At 47.6% G+C, this 27,933-nt stretch overlaps 1 protein-coding gene across 1 annotated transcript in view; it reads left to right on the top strand.

The window, feature by feature from the left end:
* Nucleotides 1-27,933, top strand: part of LOC141083083 (extracellular calcium-sensing receptor-like) — a 142,969-nt gene that overhangs the window by 96,431 nt on the left and 18,605 nt on the right. Inside the window, exons 4-5 of the mRNA XM_073567252.1 lie at nucleotides 11,550-11,750; nucleotides 26,869-26,883. Coding sequence (XP_073423353.1) covers nucleotides 11,550-11,750; nucleotides 26,869-26,883 — 216 coding nt within the window. The remainder of the gene's footprint in view (nucleotides 1-11,549; nucleotides 11,751-26,868; nucleotides 26,884-27,933) is intronic.

Raw genomic sequence — 27,933 nt, forward strand, 5'->3', positions numbered from 1 at the left:
CACAGGGTAAAGTATAGGAGACCAGGACAGAGCAAAGTACGCACAGGGTAAAGTATAGGAGACCAGGACAGAGCAAAGTACGCACAGGGTAAGGTACAGGAGACCAGGGCAGAGCAGAGCGTATACCAGGTAATGTACGGGAGACCAGGACAGAGCAGAATGCGCACAGGGTAAAGTACAGGAGATACAAAAATAAGCATAGCATGCACCCTGAGAGAGCGCTGGGACCTGAGACACACCAGTACAAGGTATGCACCAGAGTGAATCACCAGGCGCTGACGGGAGAGAGAGATCACCAGAAATACTGACGCCAGACACAGAGGAGGAGGGCACTTTCGGCTCAGGTCACCTGGAAATCAAACAAAGGAACCAAGCAAGCATGTGCCCGCAGCCTAAGGAGGCACATGGCTCAGGCATGGACTGCGGATGCCCAAGGAGGTACGCAAGCCCAGAGGCACCCAATGTGACCCCACATCACCAGCACGGGAGACCCGGGGAGCGGCGGCAAGATGGCCGGCTGCGGTGGTAACAGTAACCCCTCCCTTACGCCCCTCCTTCTTAAGACTGGCGAGGAACATTTTGGGGATACACGGAGCATGAATCTTCTCTTGGGGCTCCCATGACCTCTCCTCAGGACCAAAACCCTTCCAAACAATTAGAAAGTTCTCCCTCGAACCTTCTTCTTGTCAAGAATATCTCTTACCTCAAAAACATCCCCAGTGTTAACGGATGACGGAGTATGACTGGATGTGGCATGGAAACGGTTGAGCACCACGGGTTTAAGAAGCAATACAGGGAAGGTGTTGGGGATATGTAGCGAGGCAGGCAACCTCAACTTGTAGGTGACTTCATTGAGTTGCTTCAAAACTTTAAAGGGACCGATGTAACAAGGGCCCAGCTTGTAGGATGGAATCTTGAGTCTGGTATATTTGGATGAGAGCCACACTCTTTCACCCAGAATAAATTTAGTACAGTCCAAGCACCTCTTGTTTGCATGTCTTTTCATCCTGTAGGAGGCTTTCTCAAGTAAACTTTTTGTCTATCTCCAGATCTGGGGAAACTCAATTAACATGGCGTCAGCAGCTGGCACACCCGAGTTAAGGGGTACCGGAAGAGGCATGTTGGGGTGTTGACCCGATACTATGAAGAATGGAGACTTGGCAAAAGATTCGCTGGAATGATTGTTATATGCAAACTCCGCCCAGTGAAGAAGACTGACCCAATCATCCTGATGGACATTACAGAAGTGCCGAAGATAAGAAGTCAGGACCTGGTTAACTCGCTCCAACTGGCTGTTAGTTTGGGGGTGATAGGCCAAGGAAAAATCTAGGGTCACCTTCATGAGTTTTTATAAAGCTCTCCAGAAGCGGGACAAAAATTGCACTCCTCTATCGGATAGTATGGGTAGAGGGAAGCCATGGTACTTGAAGATATGGTTAATGAAGATTTTCCCCAATTCCGGAGCCGAAGGCAGGCCGGGTAATGGAGCAAAGTGTGCCATTTTAGAGAAACAGTCCACAACCACAAAAAGAACCATATATTCTGATGAACATGGTAGATCGGTTATAAAATCCATTGCTATACGTTGCCAGAGAGCTAAGGGCACAGGAAGAGGTTGCAAGAGCCAGGAAGGAAGTTGCCTAGAGATCTTGCTCTTGGCGCAGGACAGGCAAGAAGCCGTAACATCTTCCATATCTCGAAGGAAAAAAGGCCAGCAATAGTAGCGAGAGAGGAGAGCCATCGTTTTCCTGACACCTGCATGGCCGGCTAATTTAGAGGAGTGACCCCAGTGAAGAATCTTTATTTTCTACCTCTGCCATAAATGTCTTACCTGGTGGAAGATGAGAAAGTCTGAGCGGATCTACAGTGATAACTCTGGTGGGATCAATAATATGAGAGGGTTCTTCTTCAGTATCCTCCGACAGGAAGGATCTAGACAACGCATTTGCTTTGGCATTCTTAATACCTGGCTGAAAGCAGAGTTCAATGTCAAACCGATTAAAAAACAATAACCTCCTGGCTTGTTGGGGATTAAGCCATCGAGCGGACTGTATGTACGATAAATTCTTGTGGTCAGTGTAGATGACAAACGGGTGTACAACTCCCTCCAGGAGATACCACCATTCCTCCAATGCCAACTTAATGGCCAATAACTCCCTGTCCCCGATGAAATATTTGCATTCGGAGGTAGAGAAGCCTCTGAAGAAAAAAACACAGGGAACTAAACGGCCAGAGGGAGACTTCTGAGAGAGTACAGCACCCGCTCCTGTGGATGAAGCATCCACCTCGAGAATGATTCTGAATGGCTTTCTGGCCTCTGGACAATGTAATACTGGCGCTTTTGCAAATGCCTGTTTTAAGGTTACAAAAACACTCTCTGCCGCTGCCGCTGCCGACCAGGCCTGGGGATTGGACCCCTTACGGATGAGGGACGAGATTGGCTGAGATAAAGAAGATAAATGAGGAATGAATTGTCGGTAGTAATTCGCAAAGCCCAGGAAATGTTGTATGGCTTTAATTCTCTGAGGTCGTGGCCAGTTGAGGATAGCAGACACCTTCTCTGGATCCATCATAAGACCAGAATCAGAGATAATATATCCCAAAAAAGGCAAAGAGATCTGTTCAAAGATGCACTTCTCGAATTTGGCGTAAAGCTGATTCTTTTGTAAACGTAGCAGTACCTGACAAACATTCCTTCTGTGGGTAAGGAAGATTCGGAGAAGAAAAACAAGATGTCGTCCAGGTACACACCCACACAAGAATATACAGTAAGAGGTCCCGGAAGATATCATTAACTAACTCCTGAAAAACTGCAGGAGCATTGCAGAGGTCGAAGAGCATTACCAAAAACTTGTAATGGCCATCCCCGGTATTCAAGGCAGTCTTTCACTTGTCCCCAGCGCCTAATACGGACCAAATTGTAAGCCCCGCGAAAATCAAGTTTAGTGAAGATCCGAGCTCCCCATAGTCGATAAAAGAGTTCAGGGATGAGCAGCAGAGTGTACTTATTCTTCATGGTAATGTCATTAAAACCTCTCTAATCGATGCAGGGGCAAAGGGAGCCATCTTTCTTTTTGACAAAAAAGAATCCTGCGCCAGCAGGGGAAGTGAACTTCCAGATGAAGCCTTTGGAAAAATTTTCCTGAATATAATCCGACATAGCCCGGGTTTCGGCTGGAGAAAGAGGGTAGATTCTACCTCGAGGAGGAGTATAGCTAGGAATAAGGTCAATCGGGCAGTCGTAGGCCCGATGAGGCGGAAGGTTCTCTGCCTTCTTCTTGCAGAAGATATTGGTGAAGGACCAATAGGCGGCTGGTAGTCTGACTGGAACGGAAGCTGGTCGAGAATCTTTGACATGGCGAACGGATGGTAGACAATGATCCTTGCACTCCTGACCCCAGCGCAGAACATCCCCGGACCGTAGAATACGGAGAATACGTAGAATGCAATTCTTTTGCGATGCAGGGCTCCAATCTGCAGTTCTACCTCTTCAGTAACCTTAGTTACTCTCTCGCAGGGGTCGACCGTTCACCAAAGAAATCAACCGTGAGTTTGCCAGGTACTTGACCAGAATGTGGTATTTGTTAACCTCCTTAAGACTTATGAAATTCTCTGCAGCACCAGAATCCACATAAGCCATCTCTGAGAATTGTTTAGGGCCAAAATTAATCTGGACTGAAAGAGTCAAAGGCAGAGAGGAATCATGTTCACCTATGGAGGCCTCTCGTACCAGACCTAGATGGAAGAGTTTCCCAGGTGCACTGGACAAGAACGGAGTAAGTGAGAGGCGCTGCCACAGTAGAAACATAGGCCTTGCGCGACTCTCTCCGACGCTGCTCCGCTATCTTGACCCGATCCCCTTGCATTTGTTCAGGCGTGGATGCGGGAGACGACACAGTAGGTCACGGACTGGGAGGCCTAGCGGTGACCGGGGGAGGACGATTAACTTACCTTCTCTAGCAAACTCGCGTGAACGCTCTTGAAAACGTAGGTCAGTACGTGTGGCCAAAGAAATTAAATCCTCTAAAGAGTTTGGAGTATCTCAACCAGCAAGTTCATCTTTGATAAGACCCGACAAACCACTCCAAAAAGCCCCAACCAGAGCCTTGTTATTCCAACCCAACTCTGAGGATAGCGTGCGGAAATGAACGGCGTATTGCCCAACAGTAAGGGAGCCTTGGTGGAGATTAAAAAGAGAGTCTTGGGCCGAAGCTACGCGACCTGGTTCGTCAAAAACTTTACAAAAGTTCTCCAAAAAAGTAGACAATTGAGAGGCAATGGGGTCATCATGCTCCCATACCCAAGCCAAAGCTTCTCCCTCTAAATGTGATACCATAAATGTCACCTTAGATCGATCGGTAGAATACTGCAGGGGCAATAATTCAAAGTGAAGATGGCATTAGTTCAAAAAGCCACGACATAGCTTGGAGTCATCACTATACCGAGGTGGTTTACCCAGATGAGGATAATGAAAAGTGCCAGAGTCAAGGGACAGAACCTGCGCAGAAGCCGTGGCGGTAGACTGCAGGGAGAGCAGACGGTCATCCACCGTGGCCATATAACCCAATATGTGGATCTGAGTATCATGCTGCGGAACAATCTCCTGCAGAAGGCCTGCAAGCTGGGTAGCTTTACTTGGGTCAGCAGCTTGTAAGGGTGACAACCAGGATTCCATTAACTTTAAAAAGGACATGATTCTACTCTGATTCTCCCGCAAAATTAGCAACTCTTTTTGAGCAGCCGCAGAGGCACTAGCGGGATCCATGGCCTGGTGATTCTGTCACGGTTCCTATAGTGGACCTACTAGATCACGGGACCAACCGAGCTGACCAGGTGGAACTGCACCCTAGACATGGAGCATTAGGAGCAGGCCCGGGGGGTAGACATACCACAATAGCTAGTACCAGGAACCGGCTCGTAGGAGACAGACCAAGGTGGTGCAGGTTGCACACTGGGAAATGTGACGGAGATCAGGGCAGAGCAGAGCATGTACTGGGTAATGTACGGGAGACCAGGACAGAGCAGAGCGCGCACAGGGTAAAGTACAGGAGACCAGGACAGAGCAGAGTATGCACAGGATAAAGTACAGAAGACCAGGGCAGAGCAGAGCGCATATTGGGTTATGTACGGGAGACCAGGACAGAGCAGAGCACGCACAGGGTAAAGTACAGGAGATAGGAAAATAAGCAAAGCATGCAGACTGAGAGAGCGCTGGGACCTGAGACACACCAGTACAAAGTCTGCACCAGAGTGAATCTCTGGGAGAGACAGAGCGCCAGAAATACTGTTGCCAGACACAGAGGAGCAGGGCACTTCCTGGTCAGGTCACCTGGAAGCCAAACAAAGGAACCAAGCAAACGCGCGCCCGCAGCCCAAGGCGGCACACGGCACAGGTGCAGTCTGTGGACGCCCTGGGAGGTACGCAAGCCCGGAAGCATCCGACATGACCCCACATCACCAGCACGGGAGACCCGGGGAGCGGCACAGCCCGGCCGGCCGGGCGTTAACACAGAGTTATCTCTATATATAAAATTGAAAGTGTATGTGTGTGTGTGTGTCACCAGCCAATCACGAAGCATCTTTCATTTCACCAGAGCTGTTTAAAAGAAGCTGAGCTGTGAATGGTTGCTATGAGCAACAGTTTTCCTTGCAACCAATCACTAAGCATCTTTCATTTCACCAGAGCTATTTAAATGAAGCTGAGCTGTGATTGGTTGCTATGAGCAACAGTTTTCCCACTCCAGAAAATTCCTCAGCAGACACTGACTGGGTGGGAGAAATCTAGCATCCCCAGGAACATAAGCTCCCAGCCATTGTCTGCCCCCCAGAAAGGAGCAGAGAGCACATGATAGAAATGAGTCACCCCCTCCCTGCCCATATACCCATCACACATCCTCCATCCCATAGGAACATCTTCCCTCTTAAAGGGATCATTGCTATGGAAGTTAGGGCAATTCCACTGAGTGCTCTGGTTCTGACCCCAGGCTCCTCTTAAAGGGATCCCTGGTACAGAAGTGAGGACAAATCCACTCTGCGCTTTGGTACTGACCCCAGGCCTCTCTTAAAGGTATGTCCTGTATGGAAGTTAGGGCAAATCCCTCAGCGCTCTGATTCTGACCCCAGGCTTCTATTAACGGGATCATTGGTATGGAAGTCAGGGCAAATCCATCCAGTGCTTTGGTTCTGACCCCAGGCTCTCTTAAAGGGATCCCCAGCATGGAAGTCAGGGCAATTGCCTTCAAATGCTCTGGTACTGACCCCAGGCTCTCTTAAAGGGATCTCCTGTATGTAAGTTAGGGCAAATCCCTTAGAGCTCTGAATCTGACCCCAGGATTCTATTAAAAGGATCATTGGTATGCAAGTCAGGGCAAATGCACTCAGTGCTCTGGTTTTGATCCCAGGCCCCTCTTAAGGGGATCCCCGGTATGGAAGTGAGGGCAAATCCCTCAGCGCTCTGATTCTCAACCCAGGCTTCTATTAAAGAGATCATTGGTATTGAAGTCAGGGTAAATCCACTCAGCGCTCTGGTTCATAGAATCATAGAATCATAGAATCGTAGAGTTGGAAGGGACCTCCTGGGCCATCTGGTCCAACCCCCTGCTCAAAGCAGGATTTGCTAAATCATCCCAGTCAGATGTCTGTCCAGCCTCTGTTTGAAGACTTCCATTGAAGGAGAACTCACCACTTCTCGTGGCACCCTGTTCCACTCATTGATCACTCTAACTGTCAAAAAGTTTTTTCTAATATCTAATCTGTGTCTCCTCCCATTCAGTTTCATCCCATTGCTTCTAGTCTTTCCTTGTGCAAATGAGAACAAAGTTGATCCTTCTACAATGTGACAGCCCTTTAGATATTTGTAGACAGCTATTAAGTCTCCTCTCAGTCTTCTCTTTTGCAAACTAAACATTCCCAAATCCTGCAACCTTTCCTCATAAGACAGGGTTTGCAGACCGGTCACCATTCTGGTCGCTCTTTTCTGAACTTGCTCCAGTTTGTTGATGTCTTTTTTAAAATGTGGTGCCCAAAACTGGACACAATATTCCAGATGAGGTCTGACCAAAGAAGAGTAGAGGGAAATAATGACTTCACGTGATCTAGACTGTATGCTTCTGTTAATACATCCTAGAATTGCATTTGCCTTTTTTGCTGCTGCATCACACTGTTGACTCATATTCAGTCTGTGATCTATTAGTATACCCAAGTCTTTTTCACATGTGCTGTCACTTAGCCCTATTCCTCCCATTCTATATATGCTTTTTTCATTTTTATTGCCCAGATGTAGTACTTTGCATTTCTCCCTGTTAAAAACCATTCTGTTAGTTGCTGCCCACTTCTCCAGTTTATTTAAATCTTTTTGAATCCTCTCTCTCTCTTCTCTAGTATTAGCTATCCCTCCTAGCTTTGTGTCATCAGCAAATTTAATCAGTTTACCCTCAATTCCTTCATCTAAATCGTTGATAAAGATGTTGAACAATACAGGGCCCAGGACAGAGCCCTGTGGTACCCCACTTGAGACATTCTTCCAACTGGATGTGCAGCCATTTACGACCACTCTTTGGGTCCGATCACTAAGCTAAGCTAAGATGGTTCTGACATCAGGCCTCTCTTAAAGGGATCCTGTTGTGAGTTTCGTATTTGAGATGTTTTATTTCTGCCGATCAGGATGATTGGGTTTCATTTTTGCCCTTGGCCGAATTTGCTTTAAATAATAGAGCTAGTTCTGCCACTTTGATGTCACCTTTTTTTGTAACTTTGGTTTTCACCCTCGATTTTCTTCAGGGCAGGTGGAGCCTTCTGCCTGCCCTGAAGAAAATCGAGGGTGAAAACCAAAGTTATAAAAAAAAGGTGACATCAAAGTGGCAGAACTAGCTCTATTATTTAAAGCAAATTCGGCCAAGGGCAAAAATGAAACACAATCATCCTGATCGGCAGAAATAAAACATCTCAAATACGAAACTCACAACAGGATCCATGGTATGGAAGTTAGGGCCATTCCACTCAGTACTCTGGTTCTGACCCCAGGCTGACAGGATGATGTGGGATATTAGGGGTAGTAGTCCGGTGGCTTTAACGGGATGATGTGAGATATTAGTAGTCCAGCGACTCTGGCCGATGGGACGATGTGGGATATTATGAGTAGTAGTCCGGTAGCTATGGCTGACAGGATGATGAGGGATATTAGGGATAGAAGTCTGGTAGCTCTGGCTGGCGGGATGATGTGAGATATTAGGGGTAGTAGTCCGTTGGCTCTGTCTGACGGGCCTATGTGGGACATTTTAGGGGTAGTAGTCCGGTAGCTCTGGCTGACGGGATGATGTGGGATATTATAGTGAATGTGGCTATGCGGAGTGGGTGTGGCTATACACTCAGTTTTATATATATATATATATATATATATAATAATTATAATTTGTCATAACTATCCGTAGTTAGTTACTATGCCCGGCAGCGCTGGGCTCTTTAGCTAGTTATCTAATAAAATAACACTGGTCAGAATTGCAAAATTTGGCCTGGTCAGGAAGATGAAAACAGGCTCGTGGGTGTCAGGGTTAAGGCTTGTTCCATGTGGGATAAATAATGTAATATTTTAACCTAAACTTTAGTGATTTAGCAATACCAAGTATCATGTTTATGTTATTTTTTGATTGAAAAAAGGAAACATAAAAAGGAAAAGAGGACATAAGTATGGAATTGCATGGTCTTGTACAATACTCTACAATACTTCTGTAGTCCATTGTGTGTTTCAGTAATCTCTTATTAAGCCAATGGACTAGAGATGTGGCAATCAATTTGCAGGACTCAAACTGATCGACCAGGTCAGTAATCTTTGACCACCGGACAGGAGGCCTGCAAATCTCAATACCTTCCGGAAATCCCAGTTATTTTTCTGACTCGCTGGGCTGAAGTTATATCAATATTTCATAATTAAACTGTCATGATACCAGTGCTGGTGGATCGGCACTTCTGGAGTTAATGGTTTGATCTCAGTGCAGACTCTTACCTGCTCACCTGGGACCTATTATGGCTGCCTCTCATTGATTCTGGAAAAGCTTCTTATAGCCGCAGGAAGCTCCCATTCCCCGTCAGTTATACTCTTGCCATTGGCATAGTGTGGTGACCCCTGAGTGTGTCTTTGCTGTGTTCTGGTTGCTTGATAATCTGTGTATGACTCGGTCTGTTCTCTGGATATTGCTTTGGATTCTGCTTGGTACCTTCTATGTCTGTTTGGTATTGACGTCTGCTTGGCCCTGACTATCCGCTCTGTCTCATCCTTGGTACGTTACTGCTATCTCTGTGTATGAACCCCGTTTTGCCTGACTCTGAGTAATTCTGTATAGTGTCTTGCCATCTCACTAAGCAGGACGCTAAGCCCCACCCCCTTGCAGTCACATGACCGTAGGTCCCGTGTCTGCTTGCTAAACTTCAGTATCCACAGGTCCTGTGTATCAGTACTTTCTGGCTGTACCTGACCCCGGTACCTCTACAGTGCGGGTGAGTCCCTGCTCAGTGGAGGCTGCATGCCGACGCGGACAGGATCCTGACAGAAACAAACACAATTTTGCGCCAGCTCTGCTAATTAAAAAAGGATCTGGGAATGCTGGAAGCTAAGGCAATTCTTAGGACTCCAGTCGAACAGTCAAATATTACTTATGTAGCAGATAGACTGGAGTTCTGTGAATTTATTCTCCCATCTGTAACTAAGGACACATTTACATTTACACTGGCTGCTAATAAGAAATGAGAGTTCCAAGTAAGACCTATTTTTCAATTGCTGACCTGTTTAAACATGCTGACAATCCCTCAAAGAGCGAGAAAAACACTTTTTTATTGAGCGTGATAATTTTTCAGCTGACATAGCTGCTGAGCTTGGAAGCACATTGTCTTGTGTAACAGAATGTGCTGCCAAAAACATGATGGTTTAAGTGCGAAGAGCGATTGTATTAAAGATCATTTTGTGCACATGGAAGTATTGATTGCCTCTCTAAACAGGTCATTAAATAAAAGTCAATTGGCTTGCATGTCTTATATCGGAGGTCATTTTATTGTCTAGCCACGGTCGGTCAGTCTAAATAGGTCATATGTCTTAAAGGGAACCTGTCAGCGTGATTTAGCAATGTAAAGTAAAGACATGGCCATAATGGCACTTTTGTACTGATTAAATTGATACCTTTGATGAAGAAATCTGCTCTGTGGTTCCTATTTAATTAGCATTTCAAGTTTTCTTCCAATAAGATTTCTGTGCACAAGAGCAGGACTGTGGGTTGGGTCTTCTCCTCTTACCACGGCTCCTCCACCTCCTGAATTTTCAGTGACATGCCTCTTGCTTGAAATTTGTGCCTTTTTACTTCACAGCTGCTCTTTCTATAAATTGGCTCCAGAGGTGGCTCATGCACAGATCGAGATCTCGACTCAATGAAGAAATGATTGAGCTGCAAACTTAATCTACTCCTGTGTCGCCTCTGGAGCCATTTTATTAAAGACTGTGAAATCAAAGTGAGCTTGCGCCACCCATGCCAATGATGGTGGTGAAATACTCGAGGCAAGGGGAAGGGCCGGAGCAGGAGGAGAAGACACTACCCCAGAAATCTCATTAGAAGAAAGCATTAAATGCTGATTAAATGAAAACCACAGAGCAGACTTTTTCACCAAAGGTATCACTTTTATCAGTATATCATTGCCATAATGGCCTTCACTTATTATTGATAAATTGTGCTGACAGGTTCTCTTTAATAGGAGTAGTAACATGGCATTAACTTGACATGTTCAAAAGACTCATCAGCAAAATGCCACAGAAAGAGTCTAGATCACGTGAAGTAATTGTCCCCCTCTACTCCTCCTTGGTCAGGCCTCATCTGGACTATTGTGTCCAGTACTGGGCACAACATTTTAAAAAGACATTGAAAAACTGGAGCAAGTTCAGAGAAGGGCTTCCAGGATGGTGAGCAGACGGCACAGTATGTCCTACGAGGAACGGTTAAAGGATCTGGGAATGTTTAGCTTGCAAAAAACAAGGCTAAGAGGAGACTTAATAGCTGTCTACCAATATCTGAAGGGATGTCACAGAGTAGAGGGATTATCCTTATTCTCATTTGCACATGGAAAAATGAGAAACAATGGAATCAAACTGAAAGGGAGAAGATACCGATTAAATATTAGAAGAAAACTTTTTGACAGTGAGGGTGATCAATGAGTGAACAGCCTGCCACGAGAGGTGGTGAGTTCTCCTTCAATGGAAATCTTCAAGCAGAGGCCGGACAGACAACTGTCTGAGATAGTTTAGTGAATCCTGCATAGAACAGGGGGTTGGAGACTATAACCCATGAGGTCTCTTCTAACTCTAACATTCTGATTCCATGAAGGCTGCATCAAAGCAGTCAGATTCAATTTTCTGTCTATCTGCCTAAATAAAAAACATCTCATCATTTATTAGCGTGTATTGCATAGTAAACGTATCATACAGAGCGATAAAATTGTTTTTGAATATAAAAAAATTAAGTATATACTGTGTATAATACATTCATTTTAATGTTTTTTTTTTTTTCTTTTAGTTGCGATATTATGTTAAAAAAGTAAACTTTATAAATACAGCCGGGGAGCAAATCTATTTTGACAAAAATGGAGATATTCCTCTTTCATTGGATGTCCTTAACTGGCAGCTCTATCCTAATGGTAGCAATCAGTACATCAACGTTGGTAAAATTGAAAAAGGGAATCAACTACAGATTGTTGAAGAAAAGATTGTTTGGAATGTTCATGGGCACGTGAGTTTCGTCCTTTGGTTTTAAATCATGATGTGCATATTGCAGTCATTTAAAGGGTGGTAAAACTATAATATCAAGCTTGGTGGTAAAAATAAAAGAAATGTAATAAGATTAATGGAGTATTATGATAACAATTCCTGTCAATATACCTCATTAGGTTGTATGGATATTGTGGAGGGGGTTTCTCATCTCAAGACCCCTTCTATGAATTAAAACAGAGAACGATACAACATTTCTGGTGGGCTCAAGCTGTCCTATTATTATAAAGATGGTGATCATCTCTAGGCAAAATTGTAACACAATCATGGGGACTGATGGATCACCATAACAGCTGAAGGCCCCCGGTCACTGCCATTTATGCCCCACTGCCACATGCTGAGCTTTATAGGAGACAATTTACTCTAAATACATAGTATAAGCAACTAAACAATCACAGATTCAAATCCACTGAGGTAAATAAAAATAGAGCAAAAAATGAAAAATAAACTTTTAAAAGGAATGTCAGCAGGATTTCACCCCCAAAGCTATTTAAAAGGATATATAGCTCTTTCAAAGACAAATCCAGAAATAGCTTTACATGGCAAGCCCAGTCTTCTGAGAAAGCAATGTCTACATTGACATGCAAATGAGACTGAAGAGCTATGGTAGATCTGAAGTTTCTGTCACTCCAGCTCTATTCCCCACCTAGCGTTTCCTCCTTCCTGACTGATGGCTATGTAAGGAGGAAGACTGGGCAGCGGGTACCTGTGCTGCTCCGGGTCTGGAACTGTGGAGGCTGCGTCTCAGGTTGTCCTGGGGAAAGGATACTGAGTGACACAGACTAGGTGACCTGGAGGCAGGGGGCATGGCCAAGAAAAAGTGCGTGCGGCAGCAGGCAGTTTTGGCTGGAACAAGCAGTGCGCAGCAGGCTGATCTGCGTGCTCTGTCCCTTGAGCACTGGAGCTGCGAAGTATTGTGCCCGCCGTTACCAGCGGGACTGTAAGAGAGTGAGGTGTCATGTGCCCAGTAAGTGTCAATGAGAGTCAGTACCCGTGGCCTTCCTTTCGAGTTAATATTGACTAATCCATGTTAGACTTGGAGAGTGTTGCGGCCTTGGGTGCTTCGGCCGCCTCAGTTCATTTACAGGTGTAAGGAGTAAGTTTATTGCCCTGCTTTCCTTGCATCTGTCCCTGGTATATTCTATATGTCTTGTCATGTCTATATGCTGCTTTACTGTGTAATGCAATGTACATATGTTAATGTGATGAGGCGCTATAGGGATAGTGTAGGACTTAGCCCAGTAGGGGGAGCAGAATAGAATAGGGGCTAGATAGACCAATAGGAATAGGTTAGTTAGGAGGGGCTAAGAGAATAGTTGGGGGGGAGCTTCCTGGGATTTAGTCAGTGTGGAGTTGGAGTGTGAGCCGGGAGCAAGGACAGGACAGTTGTGTCCAGGGGGGAAGGTTTAAGCTGCGGAGCCCAGCAGTCCAGGGCCTTTAGAGCTGACAGTCATACAGTGTGGAGGAATATCTTAGCAGCATCAGAATGGTAGTAGCTAACTTCGTGGAAACAACCCTAAGAATGAGAGGCCTACTGAATGGAAGAGCCATTTCTCGACTTCACTTTTGGAGAGGGAAGCGGGCAGGGAACTCCTGAAGCGGGTTAGTTTGACCAGTAAGGAAGCTGCATGATTGGCGGATCCGGTGGATATTTCTGGAGGAGTGAGGGACAGTACAGGGAACAGAATGGTGATATTCTGCGAAGAATCTTGTGCTGTTTCTGTTACTAAACTAGACAAGCTGAGTAAAATTGCTTTATTGAAGATGAACCTGGACTCTGACTGCCATTGTGTGGTGCTAAAAGGAAAAGGACTCCTGGCCGTGTGGAATGAACCATGACTTTCAAGTGAGTGAACTACTGTGTGTTAATAGAGCGGAGGGGCCAGGGTGTGCCAGTACTACCATCCGCTGCCATGACTACTCCCTAGCCTCCGTTTCACAGGGAGCAATTTGCTGTTATGAGACTGGTACGAGCAGTTTAAGAGCATGCTAAGGATGCACCCCATGACCCCCGCTATGCAGGCGGAGATTGCTGTGATAGCCCTAGATGGGGAAGCCAGATGTCATGTTATGTTCCGACCCCCCGCATGAACGGAACACATTCACCAAAGTGTTACAGATCTTGGAGGAGATGTATGGGTATCCCACGGATACTGGTGAATTGCAGCTGCGCTTGTTTTGCCAATTCCAAAGGGAGGGGGAGTCTGTGACACCATATATGAATGCGCTTGTAGGAGATCCTCGCCGTGATTGCTAAGTGGGATGATGTGGGTGTGGGACCCCCTGATGTAATTTTGAGGGACCAACTCATGGCATGCCTAAGGGATGCGCTGCTTAAACAGGCCTTGCGAGAGCACTTGTGAACAAATCCGCATGTCTTTTCTGGAAATAGGGGCAGAAGCGCGTGCGCGCGAGCAAGAGCAAGGGATGGCACCCTCGGCGGGGAAGGTCCAGGGCGCGGAGGTACCCGCTCCACTCGCAGCTGAAACAGGCTGGGTTAGAAAAATCCGGAATGAAATTAAGGACTTACGAGAAGAGTGGTCTGGCTGGAGAGAGAATCCCCTGGAAGTGCCAAATTCATCCAGAGGCAGAACTAACCCCAAGTCCCGTCCGGAAATGGGGCCACCCCAAGCAGGGAGGCAGGCAATTTCTTTTAGATGTGGGGATACTGGACATTATGCCGGAGGATGCACCATACGGGATAGGCCACCGACCCATCGTCCATAAACTAGTTGGCTCCTTGGCTGGGGGACGCTGGCCGGAGACTGAGCTGCCAAGAAGGAGCGAAGGAAGTCCCGCAAGTTTAATTTCCCTGAGCCCTCTCGTGTGGGATGAAATGAATGGATGGGCCGTCCGTTGTCTCATTGATACTGGTTCACAAGTGACTACCATGCCAGAAACTTATTTCTGACGTCAGTTCCCTGAGGTGATGTGGCCTGAATGGGGCCAGTGTTCAAGTTGACAACGGAAAACCAATTGCCCATCCCGGTCGCAGGCATGGTCTTGATGCAAATTACCGTGTATGGCAAGGATGTGGGCTGAAAAGGAGTAGTCTTGACAACTTGAGACTCTGACATTGGCCCCACCATGACCCTAGGGATGAATGTGCTAAAGGAGCCAATGAGTCACCCGATGGTTTTCTTAATCGATGGAGCCCCCACACCTCCTAAAGGAAGGTGTTGCAACAGCTGATACGGGTAGCCCAAGTTCAAGAGAAGGTGGTCATGCCAACCTCTGCCAAACTTGTTTTACCGCCTGGCCAGACTGTACTCACGCTGCCCGTGCGAGCCTGTGTCCCTCTTGAAGGAGTAGAAGTCCAGATAGAGCCAGATCTGATGGTTCAACTGCCTTCAGGACTCCTCATTGCTCGGACATTAGCCACCATCCATGACGGTAACATAGTGGTGTGGTGTGTCAACCTAGGAGGGGATTACCTCACACTCCTGCTCAAGAGTGAAGTGGCCCATGTACTGGGTATGCCGGAAGTACTGATGGAACCAGAGGCCGTTCAGTTGGTGGTGAAACAAGGCGATCCCTGGACTGTAGTCATGAACGTGCCCTCAGAACCTTCATCTAACACCATGAAAGAAGGGCGTCAGAACCTCCAACAGATGCGGGCTGAGCTGATGGGACTATCATTGCAACAGTTGCAGCAGGTAGAAGCTATGCTAGTGCGTTATCGGGATGTCTTTGCCCATCATGACAATGATTTCGGGTGCACCATAGCCATAACTCACGAGAATCCCACAGGAAATACCACACTGATTCGGGAGCGCTATCGACAGATCCCACCACAAATGTATCAAGAAGTGATCGAAATGCTGACACATATGCTGCAGAGTGGGGCCATACGGGAGTGCCAGAGCCCATGGGCAGCTCCCATCGTTTTATTTAGAAAAAAAGATGGAACACTGTTTTTGTGTTGACTACCGCCGACTAAATGCCTGTACAGTGCAGGATTCTTATCCCCTACCAAGAATTGAGAAGTTATTGTCTGCTCTGGGAAAAGCTAAATACTTCTCTTCATTACATCTAGCCAGTGAATATTGGCAGATGCCCATGGCTGAGCAAGACCAGCCGAAGACAGCATTCATACTGCCTATGGGGTTGTTCGAATTCAACCGGATGCCCTTTGATCTCACCAATGTGCCTCGAACCTTTCAGCGACTGATGTAGCAGTGCTTAGGAGACATGAACTTTGAAGCCACCCTCATTTATCTGGAAGATATCATTGTTTATGCAGCTACTTTCGAGGAACATCTTTGACGGCTGGAACAGGTGTTGAGTTGTCTGCAGAAGCGTGGCCTGAAAGCAAAAGCTCAGAAATGTCACCTCTTCTGCCAGCAAATTGAATACCTCGGACATGTTGTATCTACTGAAGTGGTGCGACCTGTGCATCAAAAGATAGCGGCAGTACAGGAATGGCCCACTCCGAAGACAGTGAAGGACGTGCCGGCCTTTCTGGGGCTTACGAGGTACTATCGTGAAAGGCTTCACCAGAATTGTCAATCCACTGCTAGAGTTATTGAGGGGAGTACTGTCTGGTGCGAAGAATCAGACCTTTAAGTGGGGAAAAAGCCAGGAGGATGGCCCTGACTGAAACGCCCATACTGGCTTATGCAGACTTTTCTCAACCTTTCTGTTAGGAGTAGCGGAAGGCACTAAATAAAAATGTAAATAAAGTGCCTTCGCCACTCGGGGTCCACCGTGCGGAGGAAGGAAAACCGCAGCTAAGTGACGACAGTGCAATCCCATGCACAGGGTTAAACCACACCCAGTGTGCACTGCACAGACTCTGTTGTACTCACAGAGTCCAAAGGCAAATAATAAATACATAGCTGTGCTAAACCTGTTAGCTGCACAGGAACACAGCAGCACACAAATGGTAGATGGTCACCGGGGTAGTTAAATATGACTGAACTACACCCGCAGAGACTTACCGTGAATGCAAGTGTGCCTGGCGTCGTAACCGCGGACGCTGAGATAAGCTGCAACTGCAGCGCGGCAAGAACTGAGCTGCTGGCAAAATGCTGCAATAACGCTGGCGCAATGCAGACGCTTAAGCTGCTGACTAAGATGGAGCTAGGCGCGCTGGCGCTGCTACTGGCAGAACTCAATCACTCACACATACGTAGTACCAGAGGAATGGGGGTTTCAAATGAGTCATTCACCAGTTCAAGCATCCATCCACAAACATACAGCAGCAAGTATGAATATACAAGCGCATGGCGGAACGGCCATGCGCGCTTTTTATAGTGAACGAGACCTTTCGGAAATCTCCAAGGCTCCGACACAGGACCTGAGCACCTGACTCCTGAACTCCAATGAGAGTTCTTCCCATGAGCATGCCCAGATGAGGGAACAAAGGACTTAGCCTCTGGAGAGAGTTGCGGCAAGGCAATCTCCTCTGCAATCTCCTCTGCAGCAGATGAAGAGCAAGAGACTGCAGCATGTGAGGGTCTAGATTTCAGCATAGGAGAGGCAGAAATCTGACTCCTAACACTTTCATTCTTCACAATGATGGAAGTCTCCAGGGATTAGAGGCTGTATTGTCACAGATACAGGATGGAAAAGAACGAGTAATTGCCTACACGAGCCGGTCTCTTCATGACTCACAACAAAACCCCGACAACTATAATTCTTTCAAGTAGGAATTATTGGCATTAGTGTGGACAATGACTGAGAAGTTTGTCGAGTACCTGTCAGGGCCTTGGAGCAAAGATGGGTGGCCCTTAAAAATATCGATACAAGATTTTCTACAGAAAAGGATCTGAGATTACACATGCTGATGCCTTGTACAGAGTGACTTACGAGCAACCTGGCGATGACAGAGACGGGGAGATGGGTTCCGTAACCTCACCAGGACATTGGTGATAAAGCGGGAACAGACCGAAAAGGTGTCAGGAAAACATCTAATGGGGCGACCTGAAGATGATTGGGTGCGGCTTCAACAAGAAGACAGAGAACTCGCTCAGTTGAGGAATTGGGTGGCCCCAAAACAACTTCCCAGTCAGAGTGAGCGGAATGCCTTGGCCTCAGGAATGCAGCAGATTCTCTGACAACGGGAGAGGCTTCAACTGGAAGATGGCTTGCTATATCGTAAGGTGTAGCTGGTATGAGAATTGGGAGTCACCTGGCAAGTAGTACTCCCTGAGATGGTGATCAGTGAAGTGGCCACGGAAGCTCATGTAAGAGGGGCTCACTTTGGTCTGGAGAAGATGTATCACTGGTTACAGAAGCTGGCTTTTCATCCCCGTTTGAAGGCTGCAGTGGAAGAGGCCTGTCGACAATGTTGAAGCTGTGAATGCGCTAAACCTCCAGAACAGAGAGCTCCTACGGAGACCGTTATGACCTCCGCTCCTTTGTAACTGCTAATGATCGACTACTTGACTGTGGGTCCTGCTCTTCTCGGATATGAACATTGCCTGTAATGACCGATTATTTCACTTAGTTAACTGTAGTGACTCCGACCCGGGATCAGATGGCTGAGTCAGCTGCACTGGCCATTTTTTGAGATTTCATCTGGGTGTATGGATGCCCAAAAAGGATTCATTCTGACCAAGGCGCGTGCTTTCAAGGTCGAGTGATGGAGGAACTCCACCGCTTGTATCGGATTGAATAGTGCAGGACAACCGCAGGGGAACGGAGTCTGCAAATGAAAGCGAAGTGCTGTGCGCTCCATGACCGTGAGTACAGCGCACGTGCAGAGTAAAGAAGGTCGGGTACCGGACATATACCTGCGGCCTTCCTTGCCAGTTAATATTGATCAATCCACTTTAGTCTTGGAGAGGGCTGCGGCCTCGTGTGCTTTGGCCACCTCAGTTCATGGACTAGGGGCTCAGCGGAAGGTACCGTAGACCGATCGCTGCCGCCAGAAGATGGACAATTGCTTCAAGGACCCCATCGGAGGACATCTCCCCGGATGCTGCCGGTATTACAACCCCTGTGGCCTGACCTTCTTGTCCCAGATACTAGTGGACCACAGCAGCACACCACTATTGAACCCAGAGTAGTGTCAAAAGGTTGTTGGTTGGATAGCGGATAATGCTTCCAGTCACTTTGCCACCACCAGCACCACCCTGTCTTCCACACAGTCAAGTCGCAGCAGCCATGAGTCTGGACAGCAAATTCCTCACCCTGATCCTCCTTTTTCCCAGCATGCTGAGTGGCCAGGGACTACTGATCCCATACTTGGAAACTCCGAAGAGCTGTTCATTAGAGTTGAGCGAAACGGGGCGAAAAATTTCAAAAGTTGCCGACTTTTAGTAAAGTCGGGTTTCATGAAACGAAACCCGACCCTAGGGTGAGGTCGGCCACGAGCTCGGCGACTTTAGCGCCAAAGTCGAGTTTCAAAAGTTTGTTTTCCGCCCTTTTTCAGCCAATCAGGATCCACAGACACTGTGGGCAACGTGATGACATAGGCAGGGGTCACCACCATCTTTGAGAAGGGCATGCAAGTGATTGGCTTGCTTTGGGCGGCGTCACAGGGGGTATAAAAGGGCGTGCACGCCGACCGCCATGTTACTCATGCTGATCTCAGAATAGGGAGAGCTGCTGCTGCTGCTGCTGACTCTGTAGGGAGAGCGTTAGGCAGGGAAGAAGACACCAAAAACTGCTTCTGCTGCTAGCGATTTTGCCTGTACAACACACCAGTCACTGTGTGTGCAGAAATTCTACATCTCCCCTGTCCTATAGTGACATTTTTCACACCTGCGGCATTGAGACTGTGACATAGCGGTGTGGTATTCACTGGGCCTCACACAATCCAACAGTGTCCACAAGTGTGTTCAGAAATTCTACATCTCCCCTGTCCTATAGTGACATTTTTCACACCTGCGACATTGAGCCTGTGACATAGCGGTGTGATATTCACTGGGCCTCACACAATCCAACAGTGTCCACAAGTGTGTTCAGAAATTCTACATCTCCCCTGTCCTATAGTGACATTTTTCACACCTGCGACATTGAGCCTGTGACATAGCGGTGTGATATTCACTGGGCCTCACACAATCCAACAGTGTCCACAAGTGTGTTCAGAAATTCTACATCTCCCCTGTCCTATAGTGACATTTTTCACACCTGCGACATTGAGACTGTGACATAGCGGTGTGATATTCACTGGGCCTCGCACAATCCAACAGTGTCCACAAGTGTGTTGAGAAATTCTACATCTCCCCTGTCCTATATACACCTTGTAACTTGTTTTACATTACTATATAGTTTGTGGGACTTTGTGTACATTTTTAGCAAAAATGAGGAAGGCTGGTGGAAGAGGCCGTGGAATTGGGTGGGGGTTGCCAGCTGGTAATGATGGTGTTGGTGGTGGATCTGATGGTAGTGGCAAAATCAAAATAGGACCGAATGCAGGAGGTGTTGAGCCTGCGTCATCGTCTGGCTCCACAAGGCCTCGAAGGCTTAGTTTTCTAGGAGTTGGCAAACCGCTTTTAAAGCCAGAGCTTCAGGAAAATGTTTTGGCTTACATTGCTGACTCAGCCTCCAGCTCTATCGCCTCCTCTTCTGAAGTTGTAAAAAATAAAAGCACTGAGTCGTCATTGGAGGCTCATGTTCATGAACCACACCTTTCCTTGTGTCCTTCACCCCAACCAAGATTGAAGGATGACGCAGGCCATACAACTGATTACTCCATGGAGCTGTTTTCACATACCATGCCTGGGTTATCAAGTGAAATGGTGAATTACCCAGGCCAAGATGAATCTGACATGGAGTGCACTGATGCACAGCCACTGATAAATGATTCTGCTGGTACATTCACTCAGAGCACTACATTGTCCTTGCAGTGTAATGAGCCAGATTCTGACCCTGATGAGACTCAGGTGCCCCTTCCCGCATACTATACCACCATACACGGTGACACAGAGGAAGGTGCACATGACATTGAAGAGGAGGTGATGGATGACCCAGTTGTTGACCCAGATTGGCATCCATTGGGGGAAGAGGGTGCTGCTTCCAATAGCTCAGATGAGGAGGAGGAGCATCCACAGCAGACATCGACATCGCAACAGCTGTTATCTGGCAGGCCCGGAGCACTCCAAATACAGGTTCCAAAAATTAAAAGAGTTGCTGGACAGCTTGTCCAGAGGGTCAAAATATCACAGCGTGCTAGGCCGCAAAATGTCTGCCAAAGTAGGAAGAGTGCAGTGTGGCACTTTTTTGAACAAAATCCTCATGATCAGGCCAAGGTTATCTGTAAGAAGTGCACAAAGACCTTTAGCCGAGGGAAAAGTCTGAAAAATTTGAATACCAGTTGCATGCTTAGACATTTAACCAGCATGCACTTGCAAGCGTGGACACAACACCAAACCTCAAGAACCACATGTGCAACTGATCACAAAGAAGGTAGTCAGCAACGCTACATTGTTTCCCCCACTGTAAGCCCACCGGTTAGCACAGCAGCAAATGTTGAGGTGTCGTTGCAAGGCCACAGCAGTCAGGGAATCCCACTGTTATATCAACGAAAGACTGAATCTAGGCCATCAGAAAGAACACCAACTCCATCACCATCACCTCTCTCAGTCCACCCTGTCCACCGCTAGTTCCACCATATGCAGCTCTCAAGTCCAGCTCACCCTCCCAGAGACTATGAGTAGATCAAGAAAGTACTCAGTCTCTCATCCGCCCACATTGCCAAACTAATCTCGTTAGAGATGATGCCCTATCGGTTGGTGGAAAGCGCAGCTTTCAGCGAACTCATGGCCTATGCAGTACCAAGCTATGACCTACCCAGTCGCCACTTCTTCTTTCGCAAAAGCCATCCCAGCCCTCCACCATCATGTGAAAGACCGCATTGTCCATGCACTCAAGCAGTCAGTGAGTGGAAAGGTGCACCTCACAACAGATGCATGGTCCAGTCGGCATGGCCAGGGCCGTTACGTGTCCATCACTGCGCACTGGGTTAATGTGGTGGATGCAGGGTCCACAGGGGACAGCGGTGGTGGGACAGTGCTGACTAGCCCACGGTATAGGAAATAGTTGGCTGTAGGCGTTCGACCCTCCTCCTCCTCCAGAAGCGAAAGCTCGTCCACAGAGCGCAGTCATATGAGCACTCCATCTGCAGCTGCCACTGTTGCACACGAGGTGTCCCCCTATCGAGCAGCTAGTGGAAAGCGTCAGCAGGCTGTGTTGCAGATGATGTGTTTGGGCGACAGACACACCGCGGAGGTGCTGGCCAAGTACTTTCAGCGACAAACTGAGTCATGGCTGGGCAGTATACATCTTGAGGCAGGCAAGGTAGTTAGTGATAACGGCCGTAATTTTGTGGCAGCCATAGCCCTTTCAAAACTCAGCCACATACTTTACTTGGCTTACACCTTGAACCTAGTGGTGCAGTGCTTCCTCAACAATTATCCGGAGTTAACAGCCCTGCTCCAGAAGGTGCGAAGACTGTGCGCGCACATCCGCCGGTCGTCTGTACACTCCATTCGTGTGCAGAAGCTGCAGCAATTGTTCCACCTTCCCAACCACCGCATCATTATCGACATTGCAACAAGGTGGAACTCCACCCTGCACATGGTTGAGCGGCTGTGCGAACAGAGGCAGGCCATAATGCATTTGTGGGAGGATACACGGCCAGGCACTTTGAGAGCAGACATGGAGTTGACAGGTGTGCTGTGGTCGAAGCTGAAAGACCTCTGTAAATTCCTTCAGTGTTTTGAGGAATGCACACGGCTGGTAAGCGCAGACGACGCCATCCTAAGCATGAGCATCCCACTTATGCGTCTGCTCATGCAAACTTTGACGCACCTTAAGGAGCAGGCGTCTGCAGCCAATGTTGACGATGAGGAAGAGGATGAGGGAATCCTTGATGACATTCAGCCATTGTCTGCTCAGGGACCTCTCCTGGACGAGGTGGAGGAAGAAGAGGAGGAGGAGGATGATGATGGGGATGATTACTTAGGGGAGGAGGATGCATCTCGTGTGGCAAGTGAAAATGTTGGCGTGGAAGGTCTGGTACAGGGTTTATGCGTGACTGGAGGGATGTGGATTTGCCAGAAAGTGCTCCTCCAACCAGCACTCGCAGTGCATTATTGACACCGGGAACATTGGCCCACATGTCAGATTATGCCTTGCATATCCTAAAAAGGGACCCCCGCATTGCCAAAATGATGAACGATGACGACTACTGGTTGGCCAGCATCCTGGATCCACGCTATAAAGGCAAATTACAAAACATCATGCCACAGGAGAACCTTGACCTAATATTGGCTAATAAACAAGCAACTCTGGTAAACCAGTTGGTTTAGGCATTCCCAGCACAAAGCAGCGGTGATGGTTCTCACATGAGCCGTACGGGCCGGGGGCAGCTTGGCAGAGGTGTTCGTGGTGCACACAGCAGAAGTGGCGTTGGAGACAGTGGTTTCATGAAAATGTTGTGGACTGATTTTTCAAGTACCTCTCACACAACTGGTAATACTGCATCGATGGAAAGTGACAGGATACAGCAGTTGTCAACTATGGTTACAAACTACTTTTCCTCCCATATTGATGTTCTCCCGCACAGGTCATTCCCCTTTGACTGTTGGGCCGCTAAACTGGACACCTGGCCTGAATTGGCACAATATGCCTTACAGGAGCTCGCTTGCCCAGCTGCAAGTGTGCTATCGGAAAGAGTCTTCAGTGCAGCTGGATCAATCCTGACAGAAAAAAGGACCCGTCTGTCAACCCAAAATGTGGATGATCTAACCTTCATTAAAATGAACCATGCATGGGTTTCCAAGGATTTTGTCCCACCTTCCCTTGATGACACATAGGTTGCCAGAAAAATGGCTTGCTTTGGTCCTCCTCCTATTCCGCGAACTTGACCTATTTCACCTTTTGCAGCAGCTGAATGTCCCACATCAACATATGCCACTTTGTAAACCGCCCTAACTAGTCTGCCCCCCCCATGGCCGGGGTCACCACCTAGCGCACGAAACCGTGCGAGTCCCGTTGCCCTGGACAGGTGGGTAGGCCGGCTCTTGGGCGCGGGCACTGGCACAGGGTCCCTCATAGTGCAATCAAGTGTCTCTGACGGTGGTGGTGCACACCCGCCGTCAGACACACCGCGGTACTATGAGGCCAGTACCGACGCCCACGAGTGTGCCCCCCTTGCTTGGGCAGGGCCCCAGCATTTGCAATGTTTACCTCTCCCTGCTCCTCCGCTGTGTAGTCTGGGCTGTCAAATCCTTCACTGGGAGTGCCACTTCAAATTGATTGAACTGAAAGATGATGGTTAAGATGTAGCTATGCCCTGTCCTGCTGGCCGGGCTCTAGCTCCAGATGATCAATGGCTTCCATTTCTTATGGACGTCGACTTACAATGACATGCAGTGGTGGTTTATCATCAGCTTTCACAGTTTTCCTACTCACAAACGTGTGACATTCCGGCGCACATTTTAAAATGTGCCCTCTCATGCCAATCAAATAGAATTGTCTACGGCCTGTGGCTTCTGTCTTTTGCACTCCAAAGTTACGTGACAGATCATGATAGCCAGTGAGCACCATGTTTACATCGCTCCCTGTGATAAAAATTTGTTTGAGATGAGTAACAGTGATGGAATCAACGGAAGTGTGATACAGCAAGACTTTATTCACAAAAAAATGTTTTCACTGTCTCAACACACAAATTAATTGAGGGTCAGCATCGCCTATGAGAATTGTGACGGAAGTTTTTCCTGTGAATAGTAATTCCTAGATTTCTGCAATCACTAGCCTTTATGTCAGTAATTGTATGCATCTAATTTCCTATTGCGGAGAGGCTGGACTGTATTACTGAGACAGAAATATATATGAAGATTTAAAAATAACACCAAAAGTATATAGTTGTGTACGCCTCAAATGCATTGCCTTTTTTCCACTTTTTAGATTGCTGTGTAATCCATACTGAGAACACGTAGATTTTACATGTTTAAACTATGCTATATATACCTGCTATCCAGTGATAAAGTACCCTTTCTCAACTTTGTACAATCTGGTCAAATCCATACTGGGCCTGAGAACATCTGAGTCTGCCTCCTGATCTATAGACATATATTTTTAATGTGTAAACTAGGCTTCATATATACGTGTTATCCGGTGAAACTGTACCCTTTATCAACTTTCTACAATGTTGTTGAATCCATACTGGGCCTGAGAATGGCTGCCGAGCTGTTAAGCAAGCTACAGCACCTGTGGTTTTGACACGTAATTTTTCAGGAATGACAGTTAGGCCTAACTCCGGAATTGCGGTTGACCTGAACTTACTGGGAAATCATCGTTCACGGGGAATAATCTGAATCCCAGATCCCAATCACTAACGGAGTTCAGCAGGTTATCTGCACCTGTAAGCGACAAAAGCTGGTCCTTTCAGTGTAGCGTGCATGCAGCCCTGGACATGTACAGGAATGCTAGACCTGTTATTGCTCGATCTCACGTGCCAGAGCCTCGCTTATCCCTCTAGTAAGCTTGACGCGTACTGCGGGGGCATGCCGGAGTCTCGGTTGTTAACAGAATAAAGCTGAGAAATCGCTAGCACAACTACAAACACACATACCACACCACACACAGAATCGACAAAGCTTTCAAAGTGTGCATCTTTTCTTTAGGTGGCATGGTTGTGGTTTCCCGGGTGGAGTCCAATTAAGCCACAGGCTCCACTCCTGGTGGTGCCCTTTTGGACATTCCTTTAAAGTTCAGCTTTGCAATCATACTGCCCCCAGAAACCAAAAACTTTTCCTTCATGGACGCTGTTTGGAGGTTCGAGGGAATAACGCCGCCCGATCAGCAGTCGGCATATGGGTCGCCCTCCCAGGGCTGTGGGGTACTCGGTACCGGGCCGATGTCAGTGGGATGTGTCACAGCAGCGGTGACCCGGACGGTGGCCCTGGGCGCCCATGTAAATGGCGTGGTATAATGGTAAAGAGTTTATATAGATAGTTTGGCATAGATGTTAGGCCGACGCTGCATGCAGATCCTCTGGAACTGATGGTGTTGTGCAGCAAAGATGGTGAAGCTCCCCACAGGTGGAGCTGGAGTCCCAGGGAAGTGTAGATGTAGTGATGGGGGAAAGGCACAGGCGGTGTAGGTGCTGGTACCCAGATGTAGCGGTGCTGGAATAACTGTAGGACACCAGAGCGTGCAGTTCCAAAGCTTAACTCACAGTCTGCAGGTTACACAGATGCCTGCCTCCGTGCTGTGTCCTCCGGGTCAGGACCTCAGCCAACCTCCGGGACCAAAATGGAAAGCTCCCTTCCAACACTCCACCAACATGTACCTTCCTGAACGTCTCCTTTCTAGCGCTTGTGGGGGAAGCACTCACAGGACCGTGGTTTACTGAAGCGCCTCCTGTCTAACATGTTCCTCAGACTTTACTTGTATGGCAGACAGCTGTAGCCTTTTCCTTCTGGCTCCCACACGTCGATGCTGGGGCCTCCGAGCCTTAGTTGGGTACAGAGCATTTATAGCTGCTACTTCCCGCGGTTTCTGCTGCAGGAACGTCAGTGTCCCTACAAACTCGGAGATCAGAATCAGGACCATGCGCTCCAGCTAGGAGTGAGTCTTAATTCTGCTCATCCTCCAGCTCCCCTTCTCACGTCCACACACTTCCCCTTCCCTGCACAGAGTGCCCTAACTTACCTCCTCCCGACCACAGAGAGCAGCTCCACAGCAGTCAGGTTCAGAGGTCTCCCTGCTAGCCTGGAGTGGAAAATGTGTTGTGTGTTGGCTTCACTGCTAGAGAGATCCTTCGTTGCTCCCAAGCTTGACAAAACACTCCCTAGGAGGAAGGTAATGCCACAGTGGCGAACGTACTCTTGGGGATGCCACAAGTGCACTGAGGCCCAGCCACTGCTCGATGATGCTGCTGGTACATTGACCCAGACCACTACATTCCCCTCGCACTCTACACTGCCAGAATCTGACCCAGAGGAAACTCCGGTTCCCCTTCCCACATACTATACCACCTTACACTGTGACAAAGAGGAAGGTGCAGATTAAAGTGCAGGTTCCTTGAGCAGGTGGGGGGGCATAATCATGGGCGATGGCACTTGCACAGGGCACCGCATAGGACGCAAAAGTGTCTCTGCCGGTGGGAGGGCTTAAACAGCCAAGTGCAGTGAGATGGAAGATGGGGACGACAAGGAGTTCAGAGTAGTGCAGGGATTCCCTAGCAAGGAGACTTATGTAATTGTTTTCGATGTTGGTACAGCATTTTTTGGGGAGCACTATACTCTGGTGAATGATATATGGGGCCCACCATACACTGGAGCATTCCAAAGGTGGACATCAGACACTGGAGCAGCATTTACAGGGCCCATTATACACTAGAGCAGTAGAAATGGGGCCCATTATATATGGAGCATTATTGGGGCCCATGAGACAGTGGAGCTTAATCCATTGGGACCAACATATACTATAGCATTATGTGGAGCTCATCATACACGGTTTGAAACATTATATGGGATTAATGATTCCATATGGAAAAATATATGGGCCTCATTACTCTGTATAGCGCACTAAGCGCTGGCCATAATACTGTATGGAGTTATATACTGTCCGTTTTTGGAGGTATTGGAGAATTTAAAATGGATATCAGTCATGAGATGTAAGAAGTGAAGTATTTTTCATTGTACTATACTGCTATTTCTCTGCCGTATCGGAGCATCATGAGTTGTGGTATGTGTTAAAGGGGCGCTCTTTGGCCCTGGGCCTACGAAAACCTGGAGCCAGCCCTACCCCCCCACAACTGTAGCCAAATAACCCCCATTTTTCAGTGCGTAACTAGCATTATGAAGTAAATTAAGGTTGACAAGCTTAAGTAATAAGAATTGATGCTTTTGGCATTCAATTGGGCACTGTAGGTGTGTTTCCTGTCCTCCTCTCACTGCCGACTTTAATTCCCCATTGACTTACATTGGGTTTTGCGTTTCGGTCGTACCCCCGACTTTTCCCTGTAGTCGGCCGATTTTGCTCGACCCGACTTTTGGAAAAGTCGGTTTTCATGAAACGAAACTCGACCCTAAAAAACCAAAAGTCGTTCAACTCTACTGTTCACTTTTACATTTATGGATTCGGGCCTCTCGCCCGGTCCACTTGAAACGAGGCAAAAGGAGATCGCATTTAGCAATGCCCAAAATATTTGACCAGCCACTGTCACTCCA

Source organism: Dendrobates tinctorius, unplaced genomic scaffold, assembly GCF_039654945.1.
Source record: "Dendrobates tinctorius isolate UK_male_01 unplaced genomic scaffold, ASM3965494v1 ptg000019l, whole genome shotgun sequence".
Lineage (NCBI taxonomy): Eukaryota > Metazoa > Chordata > Amphibia > Anura > Dendrobatidae > Dendrobates > Dendrobates tinctorius.